The sequence below is a fragment of the Danio rerio genome, chromosome 3, assembly GCF_052040795.2.
Source record: "Danio rerio strain M-AB ecotype USA chromosome 3, GRCz13ab, whole genome shotgun sequence".
Taxonomy (NCBI): Eukaryota; Metazoa; Chordata; class Actinopteri; order Cypriniformes; family Danionidae; genus Danio; species Danio rerio.
Genome location: NC_141023.1, coordinates 38,967,159 through 38,990,408, shown reverse-complemented (window position 1 = coordinate 38,990,408; position 23,250 = coordinate 38,967,159). Strand labels below are relative to the sequence as shown.

Here is a 23,250-nt window from a genome sequence, read left to right as displayed (position 1 = left end):
TTGGTCATCTTACAGTTTTCGTCTTTTCGACATGCCAATGTCACTTTTCAAAAGTTTAGTGATTTAATTGTACTACTTGTTCTTGGAGATCATGACGTCAAGTAGATGGCTTGTTTAGTGCTTGGTTTCCTTGGAGAGTCGTATTTCCAATCCATTATAAAGTTAGCGATGAAGAAACATGCATGAGAAGACCAGAATGTGGAGGAAAAGTTGAATGGTAAATAAATGGACATTACTGGACCATAAGGAGACCAACATGTGTTTGTGTGTACCCTTGTGTGTGTTTGTTTTTTTTTTGGGGGGGGGGGGGGGATGTAATAACAGGTTTTGGTATTCTCAGTGCCGGGAGGAACCTTGTGGTCGAAACCTGCGTGTCGGAGCCTGTTGGAGACCGAGTTCTCCTTCTCCTTCTCTTGCTAAAGCTAGCCTCTGCGTCTCTGTCTGAACACGTCAGGGCTTAACAGTAAATGTTATGGAATTCACACAAGCCCCTGTACATTCATCCTGTCACTTACACAGCTTTATTGTGTCTTTCACTTTTATTTGTCTGACTAATCCAATGAGCAGGCTCACGCGCGCATGAACTCACAAGAATTTGACTGCAGAACGATAGGTCATTGAATTCTAGATAAATTCTTGAGATATTTTTAGAATTAATTTGTTCAAATGAGCTTTTAAGTGAATGAATATTATTTTTTATTTATTTGTAAGAAAAAAATATCAGTCAAATATTAAAATTAGCAATGTTTAATGTGGGATTTATATTTTTTGTTCACACTTTTTCACTCTTTGTCTTTAAATCACTCAATATACATTTTATTTCTATTAAAATGTATTGACTTATTTAATGTTACATACTGGTATATGTGAATTTCTTCCATAAAATTACAAATTAAACATTTAGCAGATTGTTCTTCTGCTCTTCTCTATGTAATAAAAATTCTGAACTGAAGGCTGTCAAGGCACCAAAAATATTATGATGCATTTTTGTCAATCCATTCATCCCATTTCAAGCACACAACAGGAGTAAACGGGGTCTAAATGGTGTGCCATTCATCCATTATCCATTATTTATTGTCGATAACTTGATCATGTTCACATTTAATATTACAACTTCTTTCATCTTACCAGAGGTGTAGATGAATCTGCATTGAATTAGATTGCATTAAAATAGTCACAATATGCTACACTGTAAAAAAATGCTGTCACACATCACCCAACACAAAATGATTTAATTAATTACATTTTTTTCACTAATTTAAGTGGATTAAACATAAAACACTTGTTGTTTCTCAAACTCATTTTAAAAGTACATTTTAAATAAGTAGTTGAGCTGGCCTAGGGTGCATTTCCAAAAAACATGGTTAGCCAACTAGGTCGCAAGTTGTGTCATTACAAACATAGTTTGTTGATTTGTCATTTCCCAAGTCCATCATTCCAACGAACATTCGCAATTGCATAGCAAACCTGTACTCTTGCAACTAAACCTCTGGAGCTGTACTTAGAAGCATAGTTCCTGACTCTGTTCTATTTCCAGTTATCCCCCCTATGCCCTATTCATTAAGAACATTCTAACATTTAAACTTGATTGAATGGTTTTAAAAAAGCATTAACGTCATCTCTCTTAGGTGTGATTTGCTTCAAAGCATTTTTACAGTTCAGTTTGAGCGATCTTCATGTTTACAATTGCGCTCCCTTCACAGTTCACTTTGAAAAGATTGATGCCATTTTGAACACAGCCGTGGCTCATGACGAAAGCTATAGGTGACCTATTATTTAAAAGTGGAATTTGTTATGTCTCCAAAGCTTGTGAAAACAAAACATTTAGCATATGTTAATGATTTTAATTTATAATAGGTTATTTATTAAGTATCTGTACTGTATATGACATGGGCCTGCTGGTTAGAACATTCCTGCAGAGGTTTGCATGTGTCAAATTGTAAAAGTAGACTTTTCAAAAAATAAATAAATAAACAATCTCCTACTTAATAATAATAATAATTATTATTAAGTAGGATTTTTTAAAATTTCTTAATGAATATCCTGCTATGAATTAGGCCTGCAACTATAAACGATTTCTATGATTTATATATGTGATTTGAATAAGTGTTAGCTAAGTGATTTGTTATGGAATATTCTCAATTTGTAAAGGAAACATATATAGGTCCCTCATGTTGTTTACATATATTTCAATTAATATGGAAAATTTTTTACGCGTGTGCGTGTAAAACAATATAATTTGCACAAAGAAATTATGGACTTCTTCTCTAAAGAAGTTGTAAATCCACCCGCATTATTATAGACGTTTTACATTATAACTAACGTGGTTTAAACGACGGATCTGCAACACAGAAAATACGGTTTTAGAACTCATCACTACATTGTTCTTTTCCCAAATGATGCATGGTACTATGATAGTTCAATCCGCGAGTTATGTTATCTTTTAGGAGACGCACCCCATTTTGTTACTTGCCCATAGGTTACAGCTTTTAATTTAGAACAAGTTTTAACAGATTCCCAATTTTTTGGTTGTTGTTTTGAAACCATTATTCATGCGTTTATTTCCACACGATTAGATTATTGTAATTCTATATACTTTGGTCTACCTTCATTTTCTATTTCTAGACTTCAGATGGTGAAAAATGCGGCCAACCGTTTGCTCTTGAGTAGCCACAAATATGACCATCACACATTCACACATTCATTTCTGAATAAACTATGTATAAAATTTCACTCTTTGATTATAAAACTTTGTATAACCTAATGCCACCGTATCTTTCTGATCACTACTAAGGCCCAACCCCGATCGCTTAGATCAAATTCCAACTGCCATCTATTGCAAATACCCCGATCTCAACTCAAATGCAGAAGCGATAGTCTGAAACTATGGAACAAGTTACCATTAAAAATCAGAATAGCACCCACTCTATCTGTTTTTGAATCGATCCTAAAATCTTTTTTTGAGTGCATTTAACATTCCCCAATGGCGGTTTCAGGCTATACTAAATTGCTTCTTTCTTGGAAACTTTTACTGTTGCTATTATTGTTTTATATTGTTGTTTCTATTGTAGTGTATTGCTGTTTTTACCTGCTACTGCCATTCTACAGCTCCTTGGTCGACTTAAGGTTGTAATTTAGTGTGCTCTAGAAATAAACTTTGATTTGATTTGTTTGTTTGTTTTTTATGATAAATGATAATAAATTAGCATTTAAAAATTAGCACTTTTCTAAAATTCGAATCTCATTACATTATATATAATACTGTAATAACTTAGTGTAAATGCACATTTGTAGACAAAAAATAGTATGATTAACACTTTGACAAAAAATGTAGTATTTTGTTGCATCAAAAAGTGTGGTAATGATAACCATCCAAACAAGCTAATTCAGCACAAATTAGTGCTTAAAATGTCACTAAAAGCAGTTTTTAAACCTCGAATAACTGCAAATAGATCCGCTTTTTGAGAAAAAGAGCCACCCCTTTTAATAGGCTGGCCACAGGCCTGTAGTAGAATTCATTTTTTAACTGTGAACTAATGAGGTAAAGAAACTTTCATTACATCATTGATTCCACACAATATCCAGGACTTTTGAAAAAGTCGGTGTTAACACTTGTCTATATATGTGTGCTCATGCGTGCAAAATGGTAAGAATGCAAGTGAAAGAGAGAAGGCTCAGACATAAGCAGAGCCAAATGAAAACAGTGTGTGAGACAGAAATAGAGTGAGAAGCTGAGCGGGGGTGAGGCTGCGGTCGGCTTCAGGACCGCTCGATTATAGAGGAGGACTTCTGCTGAGTGCAATGAGATGTGAGGAATAACTGGAGGTGAACTGTGTGTCTGCTTTGTATGAAATGAACTGGCAACAACAACAAAAATCCCCTTCGGTTTATATACAGTGTATGGCGACTGGCACCATGCTTGGGGAACTTCCTGGCCTAACCAGATACTTCCTGTTTTAGTGAAACCGCAGGGGATGGTGAGGTTGTTGATTTTAGGTTGAAAAGGAAAGAGGAAATTTTTTGCTGCAAAAAATAGGGAGATGATGATGTCACCTTTCTAATAAAAGTTCTCTAAACAGATGTTTTATTCAAGTACTCAGGGGACTCTTTAGTGATTTGAAGTGGTCAATATTTACTATATGCTTAACCAAATTAATTTAAATTTTTTATTTTATTTTATTTATTTATAATTTTATTTCTTAAATGCCTTTAAGAATGTTGGCATAAACTGAAATAACATCATAGTCCCCGAATTTTATAAATTTTTAAATTATTTTATTTTGTTAATTTTTTAATTTTTATTTATTTATTTTTTTTATATATAAATTTTATTAAAAAAAAATATTTTTTATTGTTTTATTTCTACATTGCCTTTAAGAATCTTGGCATAACCAAAATAACATGATAGTTCCCGAATTTAATTAACTGTATTTCATTTTTTGGATTTTCATTTTATTTTATTTTATTTGTATTATTTTATTTTAATTTTTATTATTTTATTTTGTTGATTTTTTTTTTCATTTTTTATTAAATTTAATGTATTTGTTTGTTTTATTTTATTATTTAATTAATTAATTACCTTTAAGAATGTTGACAAAACCACAATGACATCATGGTTCTCGAATGCAGAGAGATTTGTCCTGCACCCTCCCCATCAGCTTCTTCTCCTCATGTACACAAGTTTTGTTTGCACAGGTGGCGTAAGTAGACTGACAGCTACAAAACAGTTGGGACGGCCATTTAGAACAACAGGGTGTTATTTCTTGCAATTATCTACCAAAATAATCTCCAATTATCACATTAAACGTGACATGTTCATTAACTGTTGCTTTATATTTGCATTAGCTGTTTTCACTTTGTAGTTGTTTTGGACTGAATGAATCAGGGGTGAATGTCTAATTCAAGGTGTCTCTGTGTATCTTCCAGGCAAAAGGGCGGAGAGATGGGCTCTCTTCATCCAGTGAGAACCCTCGGCCGGTGGTCCGGAGCGGGACAGATGGGCTGGGCGTGTCCTGGCAGGGTCCACGCACGCTGGTGCTCCAAAAGAACTCTCAGGGCTTCGGCTTTACTCTGCGTCACTTCATCGTTTACCCGCCAGAGTCCGCTCTGCACACCACTCTCAAGGTGAGGAGAATAAAAGCTGTCACAAAATTCAAATATAAGAACACAGGACAGAAAAACATTCAGTAAGATGCAAGCTAAACAAACTATCCCTGTCACAAGGAGTGAAGTATAGTATAATAATGTCGTTCCCGTTGTATGTCCTTGTTTTTATTTTGGACTATTTAATTCAATTCATCTTATTTTTTATAGTGCTTTTACAATGTAGATAGTGTCGAAGCAGCTTAACAAGTTCTAGTAAATGGATTGTTAGTCTGGATTTCAGAGTTGAAGTTCAATTTAGTTCAGTTTAGTGTGGTTTAATTTTCATTGCTGGAAGTCCAAACACTAAAGAGCAAATTCATCATTGCGCAACTCCACAAATCCAAACCCAGCAAGCCAGTGGCAACAGTAGCGAGGAACAAACTTCACCAATTGATAAAAGTGATGGCAAAAAAAAAATAAAAAATTCAAGAGAATTTGGAGATTTACAACTACCTAACCTTTCTTAACCCCAGTGAGCTACAAATAAAAATTAGGCATCATTTGAAAGAAGACACTTTGATGTTTTACTTTGACACTTTGACACTTCAAGTTGCTTTATTATGGTCCAAAATAAGCTCAAAAATATTAGAAGTAATACATTTGATTATATATTTTACATAAGTTATACAAAAAGTGTATTGCGTTCAATATTTGCTTTTCCAAATACAAACACAGGAAAACTTTAATGTAAAAACCTTGAAAACCTACAAACATGAAATTGAGATCAATTCTCGAAAATGATCTTCCCAAACTAAAACAGTAACAGTTGCTGAATAATTTGGTGTAAATTCACAGTTTATGTATCTTTGGAAAGAAGACATTTTAGGTTTTACTATTCATCATCTAGAGTTTATAATGCTCAAAATGAAAAAAGTTATCAACGTTTAAGTAATGTAAAAAAAAAATGCACCGCACTAATATACTGTATATGAAATTAGTCCTGGAGCAATACAGAAAAGTAATAGGTTAAAAGCCACACATCTCCCGAGTATATGTATTGAATTTGATGGTGATATCATGCAAAACGATAATTCATTTGAGACAGTAACTATGTTCCATCCACCTATTTTTATGCACATTTTGCATATTGGCATAAAAAAACGGTTGATGGAAACGTCATGATGAGCATACATTTTGAAAATGTGCATAAAAAACATGCGCATAACTGCATGGGATAAACTTTTTATCTGATTAGAAAAGATGCCTATAAACTTTGATGGAAACACTTTTACCGCACAAATTCCAGTATGCGCATTAAAAAAACGTAATGTGATTCTGTTATAAGAGATCATGTGATGATGAAAATGTGTGCGAATGAATAAACCAGCAGGCTGAGCACACTGTAAAACATCTGAAATGTTGTTTTGGTCATTCTAAAACGCCTGAACCATTTCAGTATTAGTGTCATTATATTATTAATTACCTCCAGAATCAAAAGTGTCTGTGCTCTCACACCTTCAAACTGCACCGCGTGTTCACTGCGTGTCAGGAGGATTGCCTTCTGAGGTGCAAGTCATTTATCCAAGTAAGAAAAGATTAACGCAGCTTCTCCTACTGCAGCACATTCAGTTTTTACTGTTGATATTTGGCACCAGTTAATCAGGAAGTGGGATGGAAACTCTGCTTTATTTGCACGTCTTTCATGCAATGATCCAGTTTTGAGCATAAAGTTCATCCGCATTTTTAAATGGAAACATAGCTAGTGTCTTGTGATTTTCTCTTTCTCCTTGGACAAAAAAAAGTCCTGCTGCTCATCCATGTGATGGCGGTGACTGTGGATTCACACAGTACATGTTTTTTCATTCCAATGTATTCCATTGGTTTTATAAGTAAACATGCTCTTGACAGATGTATGTTTGACTGTTAGACTTGCACCACTTAAGATGTGGTGTCAAGCTAAAAGAATTTGAACTTTCACACACTGTAACTTTTACATCAAAGTCCTGGGGGAATGTTTATTTTAGCTCACATTATTCTTAAGGTGGAAAATTAATCCATGCAAGTAATCTTTGCTCAAAGTCTGACCATTTGCTTCTGGATTTGGTGTGCTGGTCAGTCTGTTGATGTCATCTTGAGGGCTTCTATTGCAACTGCATAGCAATATTTGTAGCCACGCCTCTCTCACCGTTAGTTTGCTGTGAGGGAATGATGCACAAAAGAAAGCTCCACCCCTACACAATATTCCATTTCAGTTGAAAGTACATCAACAAACTGAAAAAAAAGTCTTAGAATCTTCTGGTTCATGATGACTGTAATGGCAGTTTCAAAGTAGTGGATAATCAGAAGAACTCTGAGGCGGAGTAGGCATTGTGAGCCTCTGCAAGTTGACATGACAACAATTTCATTCAGTGGCAACATGGTGGAGGAGGCAGCCATAGCTTCTTTCAAAAGTTTTGAAAGGCAAACCAAAATTTAAATGTATTATTTAATATATTCTTTACATCGGCGAGGCAGTGGCGCAGTAGGTAGTGCTGTCGCCTCACAGCAAGAAGGTCGCTGGTTCAAACGCTGGTTAAATTGTCCGTAGTGTATGAGTGTGTGTGTGTGTGAATGTTTCCCAGAGATGGGTTGTGTCTGGAAGGGCATCCGCTGCGTAAAAACTTGCTGGATAAGTTGGCAATTCATTCCGCTGTGGCGACCCCGGATTAATAAAGCGACTAAGCCGACAAGAAAATGAATGAATGAATGAATGAATGAATTCTTTAAGAGGTTAGTTTACCCAAAAATGAAAATGCTTCTAATAATTACTCACCCTTATGTCGCTCCAATCCACTGAGGCCTTTATCTTGGGAACACAAATGAAGATATTTTAGATGAAATCTGAGAGTTCTTTGACCCTCCATAGACAACAATGGCCCCAAGATGTTTAAATTCCAGAAAAGGAACCAAAGGAACCAGTTTACAGTATACAACACACTTTGTAGAAATTCTGTGAATGAAACTGCACAACCTAAAAGAAATAATACTCATCAAAAGGATAAGAGTTGTCTCTCTGTAGAACAGATATTATGTATTTTGTTTTATTTGGCATTTTTGCACTTACGAAGATAAAATCTTCATTATGGATGTGACACATCTCCGTTACAGATGTGACAGATGTGAAAATGCCACTTGGTGATTTTGGAAATTCATATTAAATTGTTTGAAAGTCTTGACAGGGACATTTTGAGTAAATTTATAATACTGTAAAAAACAAGCCTAAGCAAGCAAGGTTTCAATATTTTGGTGAGGTTGACATTTGCATGGATCAGTTCTTGTGCTCATTCAGCCTCAAGGCCTTGTGCGTTTAAAAAACCATCCTTATTTTTTAACAAAGAACCTTTTATTTGTCATTATGGCTCCAGCAATATTCTGGTTTGATCATGTTTTTGAAACACAGAAAGACTCATCCGTCAGATGCATTTTGTTTAAACGTGGAACTATTCTTAAAATTTCTGAGGCTTAGCTAGTAATAGTAATGACTGTTTGATCTAATAAGGATTATTCTGCAAGCACTTTTTTAAATAGAGAAAAGAGATACAGTGTATTATTCTGTCAATGCATATTAGAAATAGAGGGAAAATTAAGGGTTTATATAAAAAATCTAATAGCGTCTGATCACATGACATATGGGTCATTTAATCACAACTTGTTCAAAATTGGCAGTAAAATAAGTTACAGTGTGCGGCACCGTGGCATAGTGGCTCACTGTTGCCTTACAGTAAGAAAGTCGCTGGTTTCATTCCCTCATTTCTGGATGGAGTTTGCATGTTCTCCGCATGTATGGGTGGGCTTCCTTCAGTTGCTTCGGTTTCCCCCACAGCCCAAAGACATGCGGGATACATGTAGGTGAACTGAATTCACTAAAATTGACCGTAGTGTGTGTTTGAATAAGTTAGTACGAATGTTTCCCAATACTGGCTTGTGGCTGCAAGGGCCTCCTCTGCGTAAAACATACAGTATGCCAGAATAGTTGGAGGTCATTCCATTGTTGCAAACTCTAAAATAGAGACTAAGCTAAAGGAAAATGAATGAATGAATGAATGTTATAGTGTATAGATTCCTTTCTTTATTTAAACTTTTTGTTCATTAAAGATTTTTGTTTAGCAGTATCAGTGTATCTGGACTGTATTTCAGCAGAAGAGATTTGGGGTTTTGTTATTTTATTTTATAAAGAGTGTGCTATAGTGTGTGTGTGTGTGTGTGTGTGTGTGTGTGTGTGTGTGTGTGTGTGTGTGTGTGTGTGTGTGTGTGTGTACGTGTGTGTGTACGTGTGTGTGTACGTGTGTGTGTGTGTACGTACATGATGCTAACAAACAAAAGCCCCATTATGACTGCTCTATATTGCTTTTCTTCTCTGAGCAGCTGCTGTTTGCTTTCCTCAGTCAAAAGGCCTGTTTCTTTTTTGTTTGCCTGGTACTGCAGTCACTCTGAGCTGGACCGGCCTGTACCAGGACTTCCTGAACAATGTATTCTAACCAATTCTTGCCCAAAATGTTCCTAGCGGTCCACATGCTCACATGACTGCATGACTCTCTCCATCTGTCACCCAGCAGCTCCACGTGGACTTTCATTTTGATCTGTAGGCTGGATGCTGAATATAAATCTTAAAGCTGCGGTCACTTTTGTATCCATCAGTTTGCCCCCTGTCTGCCTGTCTTTCTCCGGGACGGCAAAGCCTCAGTATTGTGTGAGTTTGTTAGGAATGAGCCCAGTCAGCGCAGACTAAACATTGGGCTGCCCACTTTAAACTGCCTAATCAGCGCTGCATGTGTGTGTGTGTGCGATTTGAGTCTCTGGTTGGTTGGTAAAAGTTGTGTGTGTATGTGTGTTTGACCTAAACTGTGTCTGTTGTCTTTCTATTCTAAAAGCTTTGTCATTTCTGGCCTTATGGATAGATTATTGTTGTTGTGGCTTTTCTTGCAGAGGTTTATGTATGCTTGCTGTGTGCCTTTGTGGCTTATAAAAGGACATCGGATAAAAAGAGTGCTTAATTTTGTTTTCAGTGCTGACCTCTAGTGCTAGGACAGTGTTAGTGATGATGTCATTTTGGTTTTAGGTGAGCTGATAGGGATCAACGCAATTTAATCCAAACTTTTTCCTACTGTATATATCACATTTGCCATGGTTATATTTTCAATTTATTCGTTAATATTTAAAAACCATAAATTAAAAATCATAAATTTCATTGACTAATGCAGTATCATTTGTAACATTTTTATAAACTTATTACAGTAAAATCTCATTTATTTTGCAAGTTCAATGCTTGGGGTGCTTTCACACCTAGACGTTTGTTTCAGAACTTGTCTCATTTCCCCTCGTTAGCACGGTTCATTTTTAGCATATGTGAATGTAAAGCAATCGCTCCCAGATCACCTGAATAAGGTGGTATTGGCTCGACTGAAATGAACTTTGGAACAGATCGAATGTAGTTCTTTCCATTAAACAGAAATTGGAGGAAAAGGGTTATTAATATTCTGGAGGGCTAATAATTCTGACTACAACTGTATATATACAGTTATTTTCTACCCTGCAAAGGAAAGAGAAATAAATACAATAGAATAAAAATATATAACAAACTGTGATTTAAGCATCTTCACTGTAAGAAAAACACTTTAACTACAAAAATCCTTCAGTCAAGAGCAGAGAGGAATTTTCTCGTCGTTTGATTAATGATAAAACAGGCGGCAGCATTTCGCACTGTCACTTTAATGGTTTCTCTTTCACGTGTCTTTTGATTCTCAACTCGTTTGTTTATTACGAAAATAAGGGTTAATATGAATAATCCCTAATCACCACGTTTTGACACCTATTTGACCATTAAAGCGCTCATGTTAAGAATACTTTAGATGTCTGCGCTCCTCTGCTCATCTCAGTGTGCGAATGAGACCGAATACTGACACACGTAAGCACGCGGTCTTTCGCACTTTTGGTATATGATGTAATAATCGTTTATCTCGATTAATGGTTTTTCATAATCTTTAGAAGCCATAATCGAAATCGAAATCGGATTTTTGATTAATTGCACAGCCCTTATATATATATATATATATATATATATATATATATATATATATATATATATATATATATATATATATATATATATATATATATGTACAGTTGAAGTAAGAATTATTAGCCCCCCTGATTTTTTCCCCCAATTTTTGTTTAACGGAGAGAAAAAAAATTTTCAGCACATTTCTAAACATAATAGTTTTAATAACTCATCTCTAATAACTGATTTATTTTATCTTTGCCATGATGACAGTACATAATATTTGACTAGATATTTTTCAAGACACTTTTATACAGCTTAAAGTGACATTTAAAGGCTCATCTGGGTTGACTAGGTTACCTAGGCAGGTTAGGGTAATTAGGCAAGTTATTGTACAGTATAATGATGGTTTGTTCTGTAGATTATCGAGAAAAAATATAGCTTAAAGGGGCTAATAATTTCGTCCCTAAAATTGTGTTTAAAAAATTAAAAACTGCTTTTATTCTAGCCGAAATAAAACAAATAAGACTTTCTCTAGAAGAAAAAATATTATCAGACATACTGTGAAAATTTCCTTGCTCTGTTAAACATCATTCGGAAAATATTTAAAAGATAAGAAAAAAATTTGAAGGGGGCTAATAATTCTGACTTCAACTGTATATATATATATATATATATATATATATATATATATATATATATATATATATATATATATATATGTGTGTGTGTATATATATATATATATATATATATATATATATATATATATATATACATATATATATATATATATATATATATATATATATATATATATATATATATATTTTTTTTTTTTTCATTAAGTTAAATCATAATTGTAACTTTTTTAATTGTTAGTTGAATTTAAACAATATCTATGCTGAATAAAAAGTATACAAATAAGTTTGGCTTTTGACACATTATTTAAAATATGTGGCTAAGAAATAGCTATACATTTTTTTTTTTTTGGTGGGGCCAGTAAAAATTTTGGCAGGGCAAGTAAAAATCTGAAAATCTGGGGTAAAACTGCTAATTGAGCATCCTTTACAGTAGTTAAACACTTAAAGAGTCCATTGTCATTTTATTTTTTATGTTTAATATAGTACTTATTACTAAAGGTGATTACTCACTTAATTGTGTTGTATTTTGCAAATGACTATACAATCATTTAAGTTTAAAAGCTGTGTACTTATATCACAATGGTCTAACTCTCTTCTTTTTGTTTCCTGTTAGGATGAAGAGAACGGGAATGGAAAGGGTGAGTCTCTCATTTACGTTTGTTTTGAAAAGTCTCATTCATAGCATGTCAATTACAGTTATTACATCAAATTACTTATCATTTAAAGAGACAGCGTCACTTATCTGAGTCGACCGAAATCCACATGACTTGATGAGCATGTGTTTTCCTGTGTTTCCTCATCCTCTGCTTGTCATTTTTCTCTCAGTCAGTGAATGACCTGAGGTAAATTAGTGCTATAAACATCTCTGTTACAGATTTTCGGCGCCCTCTAGAGAAATGTTGCATTCATGCACAGCTCTCCATCTGCATTCAGATCAATCTGCTTTAAAGAGGGCTACTGAAAAGAGTGTGATTGATAGGAGACAAACCGCATGCCATCAAATTTTTTTTCATATGAAAATGTTTCCCTATTTCAATATCTAACAAACACTTTATCATTTTGGAGTACTAGTAAATTTACTTCATGTTAAAGAGATTCAATTTAGATTTATTATCATCTACTCTCTTTTGATTAGTTCCAAATTTTTAGTTCGTTTCTTCTGTTGAACACAAAAGAAGATGTTTATAAGAATGTTGGAATCAGGTAGTCACTGAATTCCTGGACATTTTATTCCTTCTATGGAATGGATATCAATGGCTACCAGTTTCCATGATTTTTTAGAATATATTCTTTTGCGTTCAACAGAAGAAAAAGAAAGCCTTTGGAACCACTTGAGGTTGAGTACATTTTCATTATTTTGGTTGGACTATCACTTTAAAGTACTCTTAGATGAATATAAATGTCCAGATTTAATGGAGAATATTTGTTCTTTGCACTTTACATAATGGAATAATGTTATATTTCTAGATCCAGCATCTAAAATCCAACACACACACACAGGAGCTCCAGATCATAGAGATTTATAAGGGCTGAGAATGAAATCTGCTTATGACAGATCATCTGATGAAATAAGACCAACATTGATGCTACAATAAGCCCCACAGTTCCTAGATCAGCACATGCTTTGCTACCTCAACCTGTTTGTAAGCTGATACTGCCTGTCCTCGTCTTTATCGTGCCATCATGAGATACTGGCATCACTATGAGCAAAACACATTCCTCAGTGCCAGTCTAAACATCAGTGAATGTGCTGCTGTACAATGATGTTAAGCATTCTGACTACTGAGAATTATGCTGCATAGTCATTTTTATGTATTTAATTTGTTTTGTGAATTATTGTATTGTTGATTTGACATTATTGTTTCCATTATGTAATTCTCTGTAGTGTTTTGATTTTTTTAGATATCTTTAACAATCCCATATCTGACACATTTATAAGCTCTGAACACTTTTGGTTTTGTGTTGTCTGGATAGATATACAGTATATATATATATTATTAAACCTGTAAAAATATCATCAGTAGTGATTACAGAATAAAATTAAATGTAATTCAAGCTTTAATTTACAGCTAATGACAGATTTAAAATCACATCATTGACATTTTAAAAGCACAAATATAATTGAACAAATAACTAATGTATTTATTTATATTTAGAGATGAGCTCAAATAAAATGTTTATATTTTCTATTTGATATCAATCATCATGTTGTTTAGTCTGATTTTAGATCCTTTTAAGCTTCAACTGAAAAACATCTGATTACCTTTACAAAGAGTCTCATGATTTCAGATACTCATTATACGTCATACATTTTAATTGGCACCTAATCTGATCAGTAAATTTGATTTTGGTTCCAATATTTTCTATATAGCCTCAATTTTTTCATTCTGTCATTATACAGGTTTTGTTGGTCTATGGTTTTCAACAGGGTTGTGTGTTTGTGTGTATCTTGTAGGGCTTCAACGAAGTCGTCTGGAGCCCATGGACACAATTTTTGTGAAGAATGTGAGGGAAAAAGGCCCCGCTCACCTGGCTGGCCTGTGTACAGGTAAAAAAAAGAATGTGTGTGTGTACGGTACAGCTATGAAACATCTGTATTTGCTGCTGGGAATTGATTGCCATGCAGGGACAGTTTTTACTTTCACAATGTCAGTTTTTATAGTCATTGATTCTAATTTTGTTCTCTTTCATAATAAATATTGTACTTAAAGGATTAGTTCATAAAAAAACTAAACATTTTGTAATTAGTTACTCACACCTTCATGTCATACTTATTCCCTGAGAGCTTTGTTCATCTGCAGAAAACAAATTAAGATATGTTCAAAGTCCAGAAAAGCAACCAAAAACATTGTCAAAACAGTCCATGTGACTTCAGTGGTTCAGCTGTACTCATACAAAGCTACAGCTATTTTTTTGTGTGCCAAAATAACTGTAAAAACAACTGCACATAGTAAACAGATATAGATATAAGCTAACAAAGTTGTGATTGATTGGCAATTTTGTTGAAGCATTAAGTTTGAGTACATTCAGTGGACAAGCTCCAGACCCATTTTTACACCTACAGTATTTAGTGTTTTCGCTTGTAATCCGATTGTCAAAAACATATCAATACCAGGTAAACATGGGAACGTAGCTCACAAAACCCTGCAGTTCAACAGAAATTCCAAGTAACTGTTGTTGGAATGCTTTTTATTCTTAGGTTTACACGTGTTAGTTTGCAGTGCTTGTTTGTGTGTACATGTCTTTGCGTGCTTAATGATTTTTTGCTTTGATTACACTCAACACAGTGGACTCGTGCATACATACATGAACTCTTGTTCAGACTTGCCTGCTAAAGTCAATGCTGGAGCGGTTCTTCTTCAAAGCTGTCACAGATTCACAGGAATGCGACCTATGATGTCGCTGATACGGCATGACGCACTCGGTCATGCTTCCTGTTTGCTAATCATGTCAGCTGACTTAAATCAGCCAAACCCAGAGTATTTCTGCTGTTGACAACCGCAAGAACCGAATAAGTTTTGATTAGAGAGAGAAAGTAATGCAGAGTGATGTGTTTACATACAGGTATAAAATCCTCAGTTGTGGTATATGGTTTGTTTTCAACTAAACACTCCCAGCATGACAGAACGAGGCTCACTATATTTTGTGTGTGCTTGTGTGTGAATATTGGTTTTGGTGTTTTAAAAGTAGGGATGTCCCGATCATTTTTTTTGCCCTTGAGTCTGAGTCATTTGATTTTGAGTATCTACCGGTACCGAAACCTGATCCGATACCATTCACGCCTGCTGTTCTCATGTAAACCCACCAAAGGCCATTGATGACTGACTGTTTGACTGACTGACCGATCGACTGACCCACCCTCCTCCTTCCCTAAACCCAACTAATTGTATCGATTGACCCACCCACCCACTTTCCTAAACACAATCAACAATTTTAAAAGCAATCCAGAAAAAGAAAAGCCCTAGTCTGAGTTTTACCACGTTTTCAGATTACCATATTCTTACCCTGTTATTTTTTTTTTGGATTCTGTTTTTGTCTTACCTGCTTTCTGAAACCATTCCTCACCAGACTCGAACCCCGTCGTCGTGGTCAACTCCACTGCGTCTCAAGTCTGCAGATGAAAATGGCAAGCTAATGAGACAAACTGGTAACAACGGGAAAGCCCTCTATAGTGTGGAGATAAGCAGTCAGCTGGTAAGGGCAAAAAGGAACGGGGTCATACTGCCCCGTAGCCTTCATTTAAAAAAATTAAATGCAGCCATATGTAGCTCTGGCTACATAATTCTCGATCTCCAGAAACGTATATAGAGCTACGTTTTTAGAATGAGCCCATGTTGTAATTATGTAGCCAGAAGTACGTATGGCTGCATTTGGTTTTTTAAAATGAATGCTGCGGTGCGGTATGACACCCCCAACATATGACTTGAGACACAGTTAGGGGTTGACCGTGGCGGTGGGGTTCGAGTCCAGCGAAAGCAGATAGGGATGCACCGTTATAGATTTTTTGGCCGATAACGGATAACGCTTCAGACTTAAGGGCCAATAATTATAAATTGCCGATAATTATAAATATTTCAAAATGTTATATTTTTATACAGCAAACTTAAAAAGATTGAACTGCTCTTATGAATGGAATAATCTATACTCTAAGCAAAAAAGCAAAAAAATTTAAACATAGCAAGGTGATTATATAGCCCTATATTCACAATTACACATAAATCAGCATGCAAAAAATAAATCATTTCCTTTTCTTCATTGCAAATTTTCATGCAACTTGACTGTTGCAAAAAAATAATAGGTTAATTAACAAAATGGAATTTAATCAACAAGCAAATTAAATATATTTTAAATAAGGACTAAATCCAGCTCAAATGTTCTTGAATAAAACCTGTTACAGTTAAGTACATATGTACAAATATGTCATGTCTGAAAAAGCCTTTTTAGAGGTGTTTTGACAGTTCAGAGTCACCGTACAAGCGAAAAGCTCAATACAGAGAGTATTACTTTAAAATGTGGCATAGATTCATCCTATTTGGCGTTTTAGATACTTTTGAACACATGTAGCTGCTGTTTGTTGATCTGACAACGCTTCTCTGTTCGTTCTTGCTGTCAATTGCGGGACAAATGATCGATGAAAAGTTTATGATAAACCGCTGTGAGTTTCACTCAACTGCGGACACAGATTTGCCCTCAGAGTCAAATTTTGATTCAACACCTGATCATTGAGCTCAGATGAGTTTATGACAAACACTGAGCATAATATAAATATGGCGTGTGTGTGTGTGTGTGTGTGTGTGTGTGTGTGTGTGTGTGTGTGTTTGTGTGTGCGGTGACGGCTCTCACGCGCGCTCATTATAATCAATATCAATATTCCGATCAAACTGAATACAATATATATATATATACAATACATAACAAATAACCATATTAGATTACAAACAACTGTTATGTTCATATGTGTTGTAAAATGTGCGGGTCCTTTAAGGGGCAGGGCTGCAGTGTGAAGCGGAGAGGGAGAGAGACAGAAAAGAGGAGCAGTTTTTTTTCGCAAGGAGACTATTTTCAGTGATATTCCCTCTTTGGTCACTGATTTTGTTGTACGACTCGGAGAGTGATAAATAATTGGGCCAAACTACATGTGTCCTCTTTCATTCATCAGTTGCAACAAAAAGAGAAGGGAGTAAACCCCGAAACTAATATTATTCGGCCCTGAATAAGTGTATCTTCCCTGCTATCTCTAACATAACAAAAAACAGAGCAGGAAATGTTTACACATGTAATATTTTTTCCTGAGGAGATTTAAAACAAATACACAATGACACTCAATCAAACACATCTACAATGATAAGGAACATGGTTACTTACTGAGTTATTAATGCACAGCAATACCACATGAAGAAAGGACGGACTTTAGAGGAATAAACAATGTGAGGAGAGATCCATTAAAGTGCACTGAACAAGTCTAAACAAGTTCCGCCCACGCGTGCGTAGCAGACAGATCTGTACAATACCGTAATTTATCGGCTTAACGATATCGGCCTAATTTAGACATCGGATCGATAACAATAATCTTAAAAATAGCATTTATCGGGGATAACGATATGGCTGCCGATATATTGTGCATCCCTAAAAACAACAAAATTAACAAGTAAAAAACACGATGAGAATATGATAAGATCTGAAAACGTGGTAAAAAATCAGGTAGCCGAAAGGTTTTTTTTTCTAGATTGCTTTTGAAAACACTTCGGTTGGGTTTAGGGAAGGAGATGGGCAGGGGAATCGGTCAGTCAATCAGTCAGTCGACAGTGGCCTCTGGTGGATTTGTAAAAACAAAAACTGCAAAAAAAAAAAGTATTTTACATTCTCTAGAAATATAATATAGGAGTACTTTAGGAGTGTTTTTGTATTTTTGCCTTTTCCAAAAAGAATTAAAATAGACCATGTGAGTCACATTATAATCTGTGGATCCACATGACATTGGAAGACTTTTTTATTATGTTTTTTGTTTTTTTATGGTGTTTTATGTTATGAATTCAACCAAATGAATCAAATGTGTTCCATGGAGCTTAGATTAGCCAAAATATTTACTTGACAAACATTGAATGGGGCATCTTGATCTATGTGTATGATTCAGTTCTGTTTAAATCCAGTTTTTTTGAGATGCCCTTACAAACTGATGACAGCACAAGCAATGAATGCAACACTACTGCTGATGGATGTGTTTTAATATTACTGGTTATGATTAGATGAGAGCTTCCACTGACTCCTCAGATAGACTGCCGCTGATTGAGTTGATCCTTTAACTTAACCTGGAAATGAACCCAACATCTTAGAAAAACAGACTGAACATATGGAATGAGTCTACTTGATCTTGATTATTCAAACTGACTGCCGTTGCTGTGTCTTTGAAAAGTATGTATGCTTTAAAAAGAAATTTTGAGACACTAATCATTGCCAGTAAATTGATTGCAAATACTCCAATTACACACTGATCCATACGATCCTTCAGAAGCAATTGTTGTTTACTTAAATATTGTTTCTTACATACACCAATGCTGTGTCTTTTCGATAAAAATGACGTTAAAATTGTGAAATTCATTCATTCATTTTACTACGGCTTAGTCTCTTTATTCATAAGGGGTAGCCTCAGCGGAATGAACCGCCAACTTATCCAGCATATGTTTCCACCTTCCAGTTGCAACCCAGTAATGGGACACACCCATACACACACTCACACACACACTACCGCCAATTTAGTTGAATTAATTCACCTATAGCGCAAGTCTTAAGACAATGGGGGAAACCGGAGCACCCAGAGGAAACCCACGCCAACACGGGGAGAACATACAAACTCCACACAGAAAGGCCAACAGATCCAGCAGGGACTTGAACCAGCAACCTAACCACTGCGGCTCTGTGTCGCCCAAAATTGTGAAATATACACTGTAAAATGTGCTGGGTTCCACACAATTCTTCATGTTGTCCAAACACAAATTGATTGAGGAAGTTAACTTAACACATACAAGATAGATTGAACAGAAAACATGAATTTATGCCCAAAAAGAGAGTTTTTTCTATCTAATAAAGCTCGAAATAACATTGTTGATATAAGAATAGTGTTTTAGGGTTAGTTTTGATTGATTTAATATGTATTTAACAAATAAAAGTGTTCATTTTTTTAACAAAAAACATTGTTTTTTGAGCGGTAAAGTATTGACCTTATTCTGCGATGTGGAAGTGGGATTGTTTTTGCGATTGTTTTAGAACTTCCGATTAAGTTGCCTATGGGAGAAATGACTAGGAATAATAAACAGCAAATTGGTCAAACTACTTGCCCTACAAACAATTGTGTTCATAAGTATACATAAAAAGTAAAATAATGTAATAAGAAAATATTGGTTAGCAACATCAAAAAGCATAACCAGCTGTTTTTACATAAATCAATGGAAGTGAATGAGACCTGAAGTCTCGAGCCAAAAAGTTTCCAATGGCTATGGCAGCTCGTATAAAAAGAATAAGGTCAATATGCAATTTTGAGCAGTTTCAAGAGCAGTCTTTTCTATTATACTGAAGTTAGTCCGAGCTTTTAAGTTTTATTGATGGCGTTGTTTGTTGCATGAAGTTTTTTACCTGAGCCAAAACTAATCTAAGAAGTTCATGCGGATCAAGACAACTTCTTTTTTTGTTGTTGTTAAGGCATTGTTTTAAATGTAAACTTAAATGGATTTAACTTGTTAGCAAAGGTTTGGCAGCGGGACCACCCCTCACTTTGTCTCCTTAACCATCACCTACTTCTTAAACTTATTCAATGCTAACCAGCCCTTTATCACTGTTTTTCTCATTTTTTTCAAACCTACCATCCCTCCCTTTTACTTCTTTGCTTTCCATTAACAATCCTATAACCCTCTCTTTCCTCCTGGGTTAAATCAGGGGGGGGGGGTGCATGGGAGAGGAGCTGATTCTCGTGAGTCCGAAATAAAGGAGTGCAAATTACAGGAGCATTCATCATGGTTGAATGAATGAATGAATGAACTCTCGAAACTCTTTGACTGCTAAAAATTTTGGAGTGAATATGGAGACAACATAAAATATATTTATTTTTTATCACTCATTAATGAACATAAATGTTTTGTTTTTATATAGACTTTTTTTGATTCAAAAAGCGAAAACGAAAAAAACTATTATCTCCCGCACACAGACCTGCTTAGACAACACTAGAATATATCACATCCGGTTGGCCGGTTGCATATTGTCTAGTTGCAGGAGTTCAAATATTTTAACTTATCCGCAGCTTAAATTGGATCTGAATTTTCCCGCATACGAAGATGATCGGAACTACTCCACGCAGCTCCCGGACTACCCTCAATTGGAAATGAATAACTTCCAGTCTACCGCTTATTGTTTGCCGTGTGCAGTGAAAAGGCGGCTTGAGTCTCGGGGCATCATCGTTGGACAACTGATCAACCTACCTACCTGTTCACTCTTTATCCTCTTCCTCCCCTTTCCCTTCATCCCACTGTTCCCTCACCATATCTTTCATCCCTACATCTCTACAATAAAGTCTAGCTCAAAGTGTGGGGTGCTCCATGCATCTTTCAATATATTTACTGATCTTGTCTTAGTTTTAGTTTAATGCACAGGTGTCAAATCCAGTTCCCAGAGGGCCGCAGCTCAGCACAGTTTAATTCCAATACTACTTCAACACACTTACTTGTAGGTTTCAAACACGCCTGAAGGACTCAATTAGTTTGATCTGTGCAAAGCTGCGGCTCTCCTGGAACTGGATTTGACTCTTGTTACATCAGTAGCTCTTTATGTAATTTATTATATAAATATATTTCAAGAGTTTATACTTTGAGGTATTGCTTGATAATAATAGCAGGTTTGGCATCCTGTCCCATAGAGAACCCTGAGTTCAGAGATAATTTAGACTAAGACTCCCGCCTGGTCATTGTCGAAAGCTCCCCCTGGTATAGGAGGAAGAGGTGGAGATGGGGTGGATGAGGGATAAGGGAGTAATGCTAGACAGGCTATTTATAGTGAGTTTAGAATAATCTGATTGGCTTACTAATGATTCTTAATGAGAGACCAGCTGCTTTCAATCATATCACGTGCTTCTTTCGAAATTAGTTTGTGAAACTTCACTTAACATCATCATATTTTTTCTACTTGAAGCAACTGTCCATTTTTTTTTTATGGCATTTTATACTGTTAAACAAGGCAAATATTATATTGGAGAAAACACTTACTGATGCTGATACATTTTGTAATGTAGTGTCAAATTTAAAGTCTCAAATTAAAGTTCACACTAGATAAAACTAGGGAGACTCTTCTCTAAATGTTTGTCATTTGTGTGTGTCTTTACAGGAGACAGGCTGGTTAAAGTGAATGGGGAGAGCGTGCTGGGTAAGACGTACTCGCAGGTCATTGCACTGATTCAGAACAGGTGAGTTCTTGAAGTCACAAAATTAGCTGCATGATATTTTCTACTTGAACCAAAACTAACCTATGAAGTCTATGCAGATCAAGACGTCTGATCTACAGCGTTGTTTAGTTAGTAGTTGAAGAAGCAGAACAGAACTAAACGTTTGCACATGAGTCTTGTTCAAGTGGAATTTCTGACATATGTTTTACGTAACCGTGTGACCTCAGGCAGCGTTTGCTGTCTGGATGATTATGCGCATTACTTAGAAAGGTTACCACTGACCCCAATGTAAAGGGGTGGCTTTGACTTCAGCCCAAGTAGCAACTCAAATGATCTAATGGGGAGTTTATTGCTGTACATAGTGCAATATCCCATTGAATCTCATGCTGTCTGGGTTTCTCTTCTGTTTGCAGTGAGAGTGTACTGGAGCTCTCCATTATGCCAAAGGATGAGGACGTGCTTCAGCTGGTAAGTGTACGTTTGAGAATTTTTGCCACACCTTTGGGTTCTGTCTTTCAAATGCAAATGTCATAGTTTGTATACCATTTCAAAACCACTCTGTGTGACCTTGACTGACTTAATCAGAGCTTATGAACCATTATGTAAACAAAGGCATACAGTATATATAAAAAAACATAGTGCTTAAATTTGTCTACACTTATGTTATGTTGTATCATAATGTATGATGCTTATCAATTTATGTGTCCTTAGTACATTATTTTAGAAAGCAAAAGCATTTTTCCACATTCAATAGGATTATCAGTGTTGGGGAGAGTTATTTTGAAAGTAGTACATTACAAAATTGAGTTACTCCCCCAAAAAAGTAACTAATTCCATTACTTGGTTATGTAAAGTAATGCGTTTTATTACATTTGAGTTACTTTTGCGTTACTTTTCCTTACCTGGCTAAGGTTTGATCTCTTTTAGAACCTGCAGGTGTTTTTCACTTTTTTTGTAGAGAAGTTCTGAATTTAACAACCCCCTATATAACCTACAGCTTCATTTACCTTTAAAAATGTAGGATAAAATTATATTTTGAGAACTTTCTGAGCCCAGAGCTTCACATGCTGTATATACAGATTAAAGAAAGCTTGTAATGTGATGCGCTTGCTACTTTTGAATGTTTTGTGTTATTAGTTAAGTAAATCCACTGTCCATTGAGATAAAGACTGCAATAAAGCCTATAGAGGACTAACATGAAATCATTTCTGTTAAAGCAAAAACTGATTTTAAACCTTTAAAATGTTTAATAACAAAATGAACATTACGACGATAAAAACATCCCCAAATCAAAATAAATCTTTGAGATTTATACATTGAATAAATTGCTTCACGTGGCCTTAACAGATGCGTAAATCATTTCCCGAAAGAGAAAATAATGTACTATGTTACAAACATAACCATTTCTACACTCTCTGAAATAAAGGTACTTGAGCTATCACTGAGGTGGCACCTTTTTAAAAGGTACAAATTTGTACTTAAAGGGTCCATATTGGTACCTCAAAAGTATATATTAGTACCTAAACATTTTAAGAGGAAGAATTTTGTACTTATCAGGT

The 23,250-nt window shown here is 35.2% G+C and overlaps 1 protein-coding gene across 22 annotated transcripts in view; it reads left to right on the top strand.

Annotated features, from left to right (window-relative positions):
- arhgap23a (Rho GTPase activating protein 23a) overlaps positions 1–23,250 on the top strand; it is a 135,630-nt gene that overhangs the window by 71,836 nt on the left and 40,544 nt on the right. For all 22 annotated transcript variants that reach the window (XR_015481054.1, XR_015481053.1, XR_015481058.1 and 19 more), the window contains exons 2-6: positions 4,927–5,124; positions 12,380–12,404; positions 14,222–14,314; positions 21,634–21,712; positions 22,105–22,159. Coding sequence is in view for 17 of the 22 variants with exons in the window: in XM_087244904.1 (XP_087101030.1) it covers positions 4,927–5,124; positions 12,380–12,404; positions 14,222–14,314; positions 21,634–21,712; positions 22,105–22,159 (450 nt within the window). In the remaining 5 variants the exon portion in view is untranslated. The remainder of the gene's footprint in view (positions 1–4,926; positions 5,125–12,379; positions 12,405–14,221; positions 14,315–21,633; positions 21,713–22,104; positions 22,160–23,250) is intronic.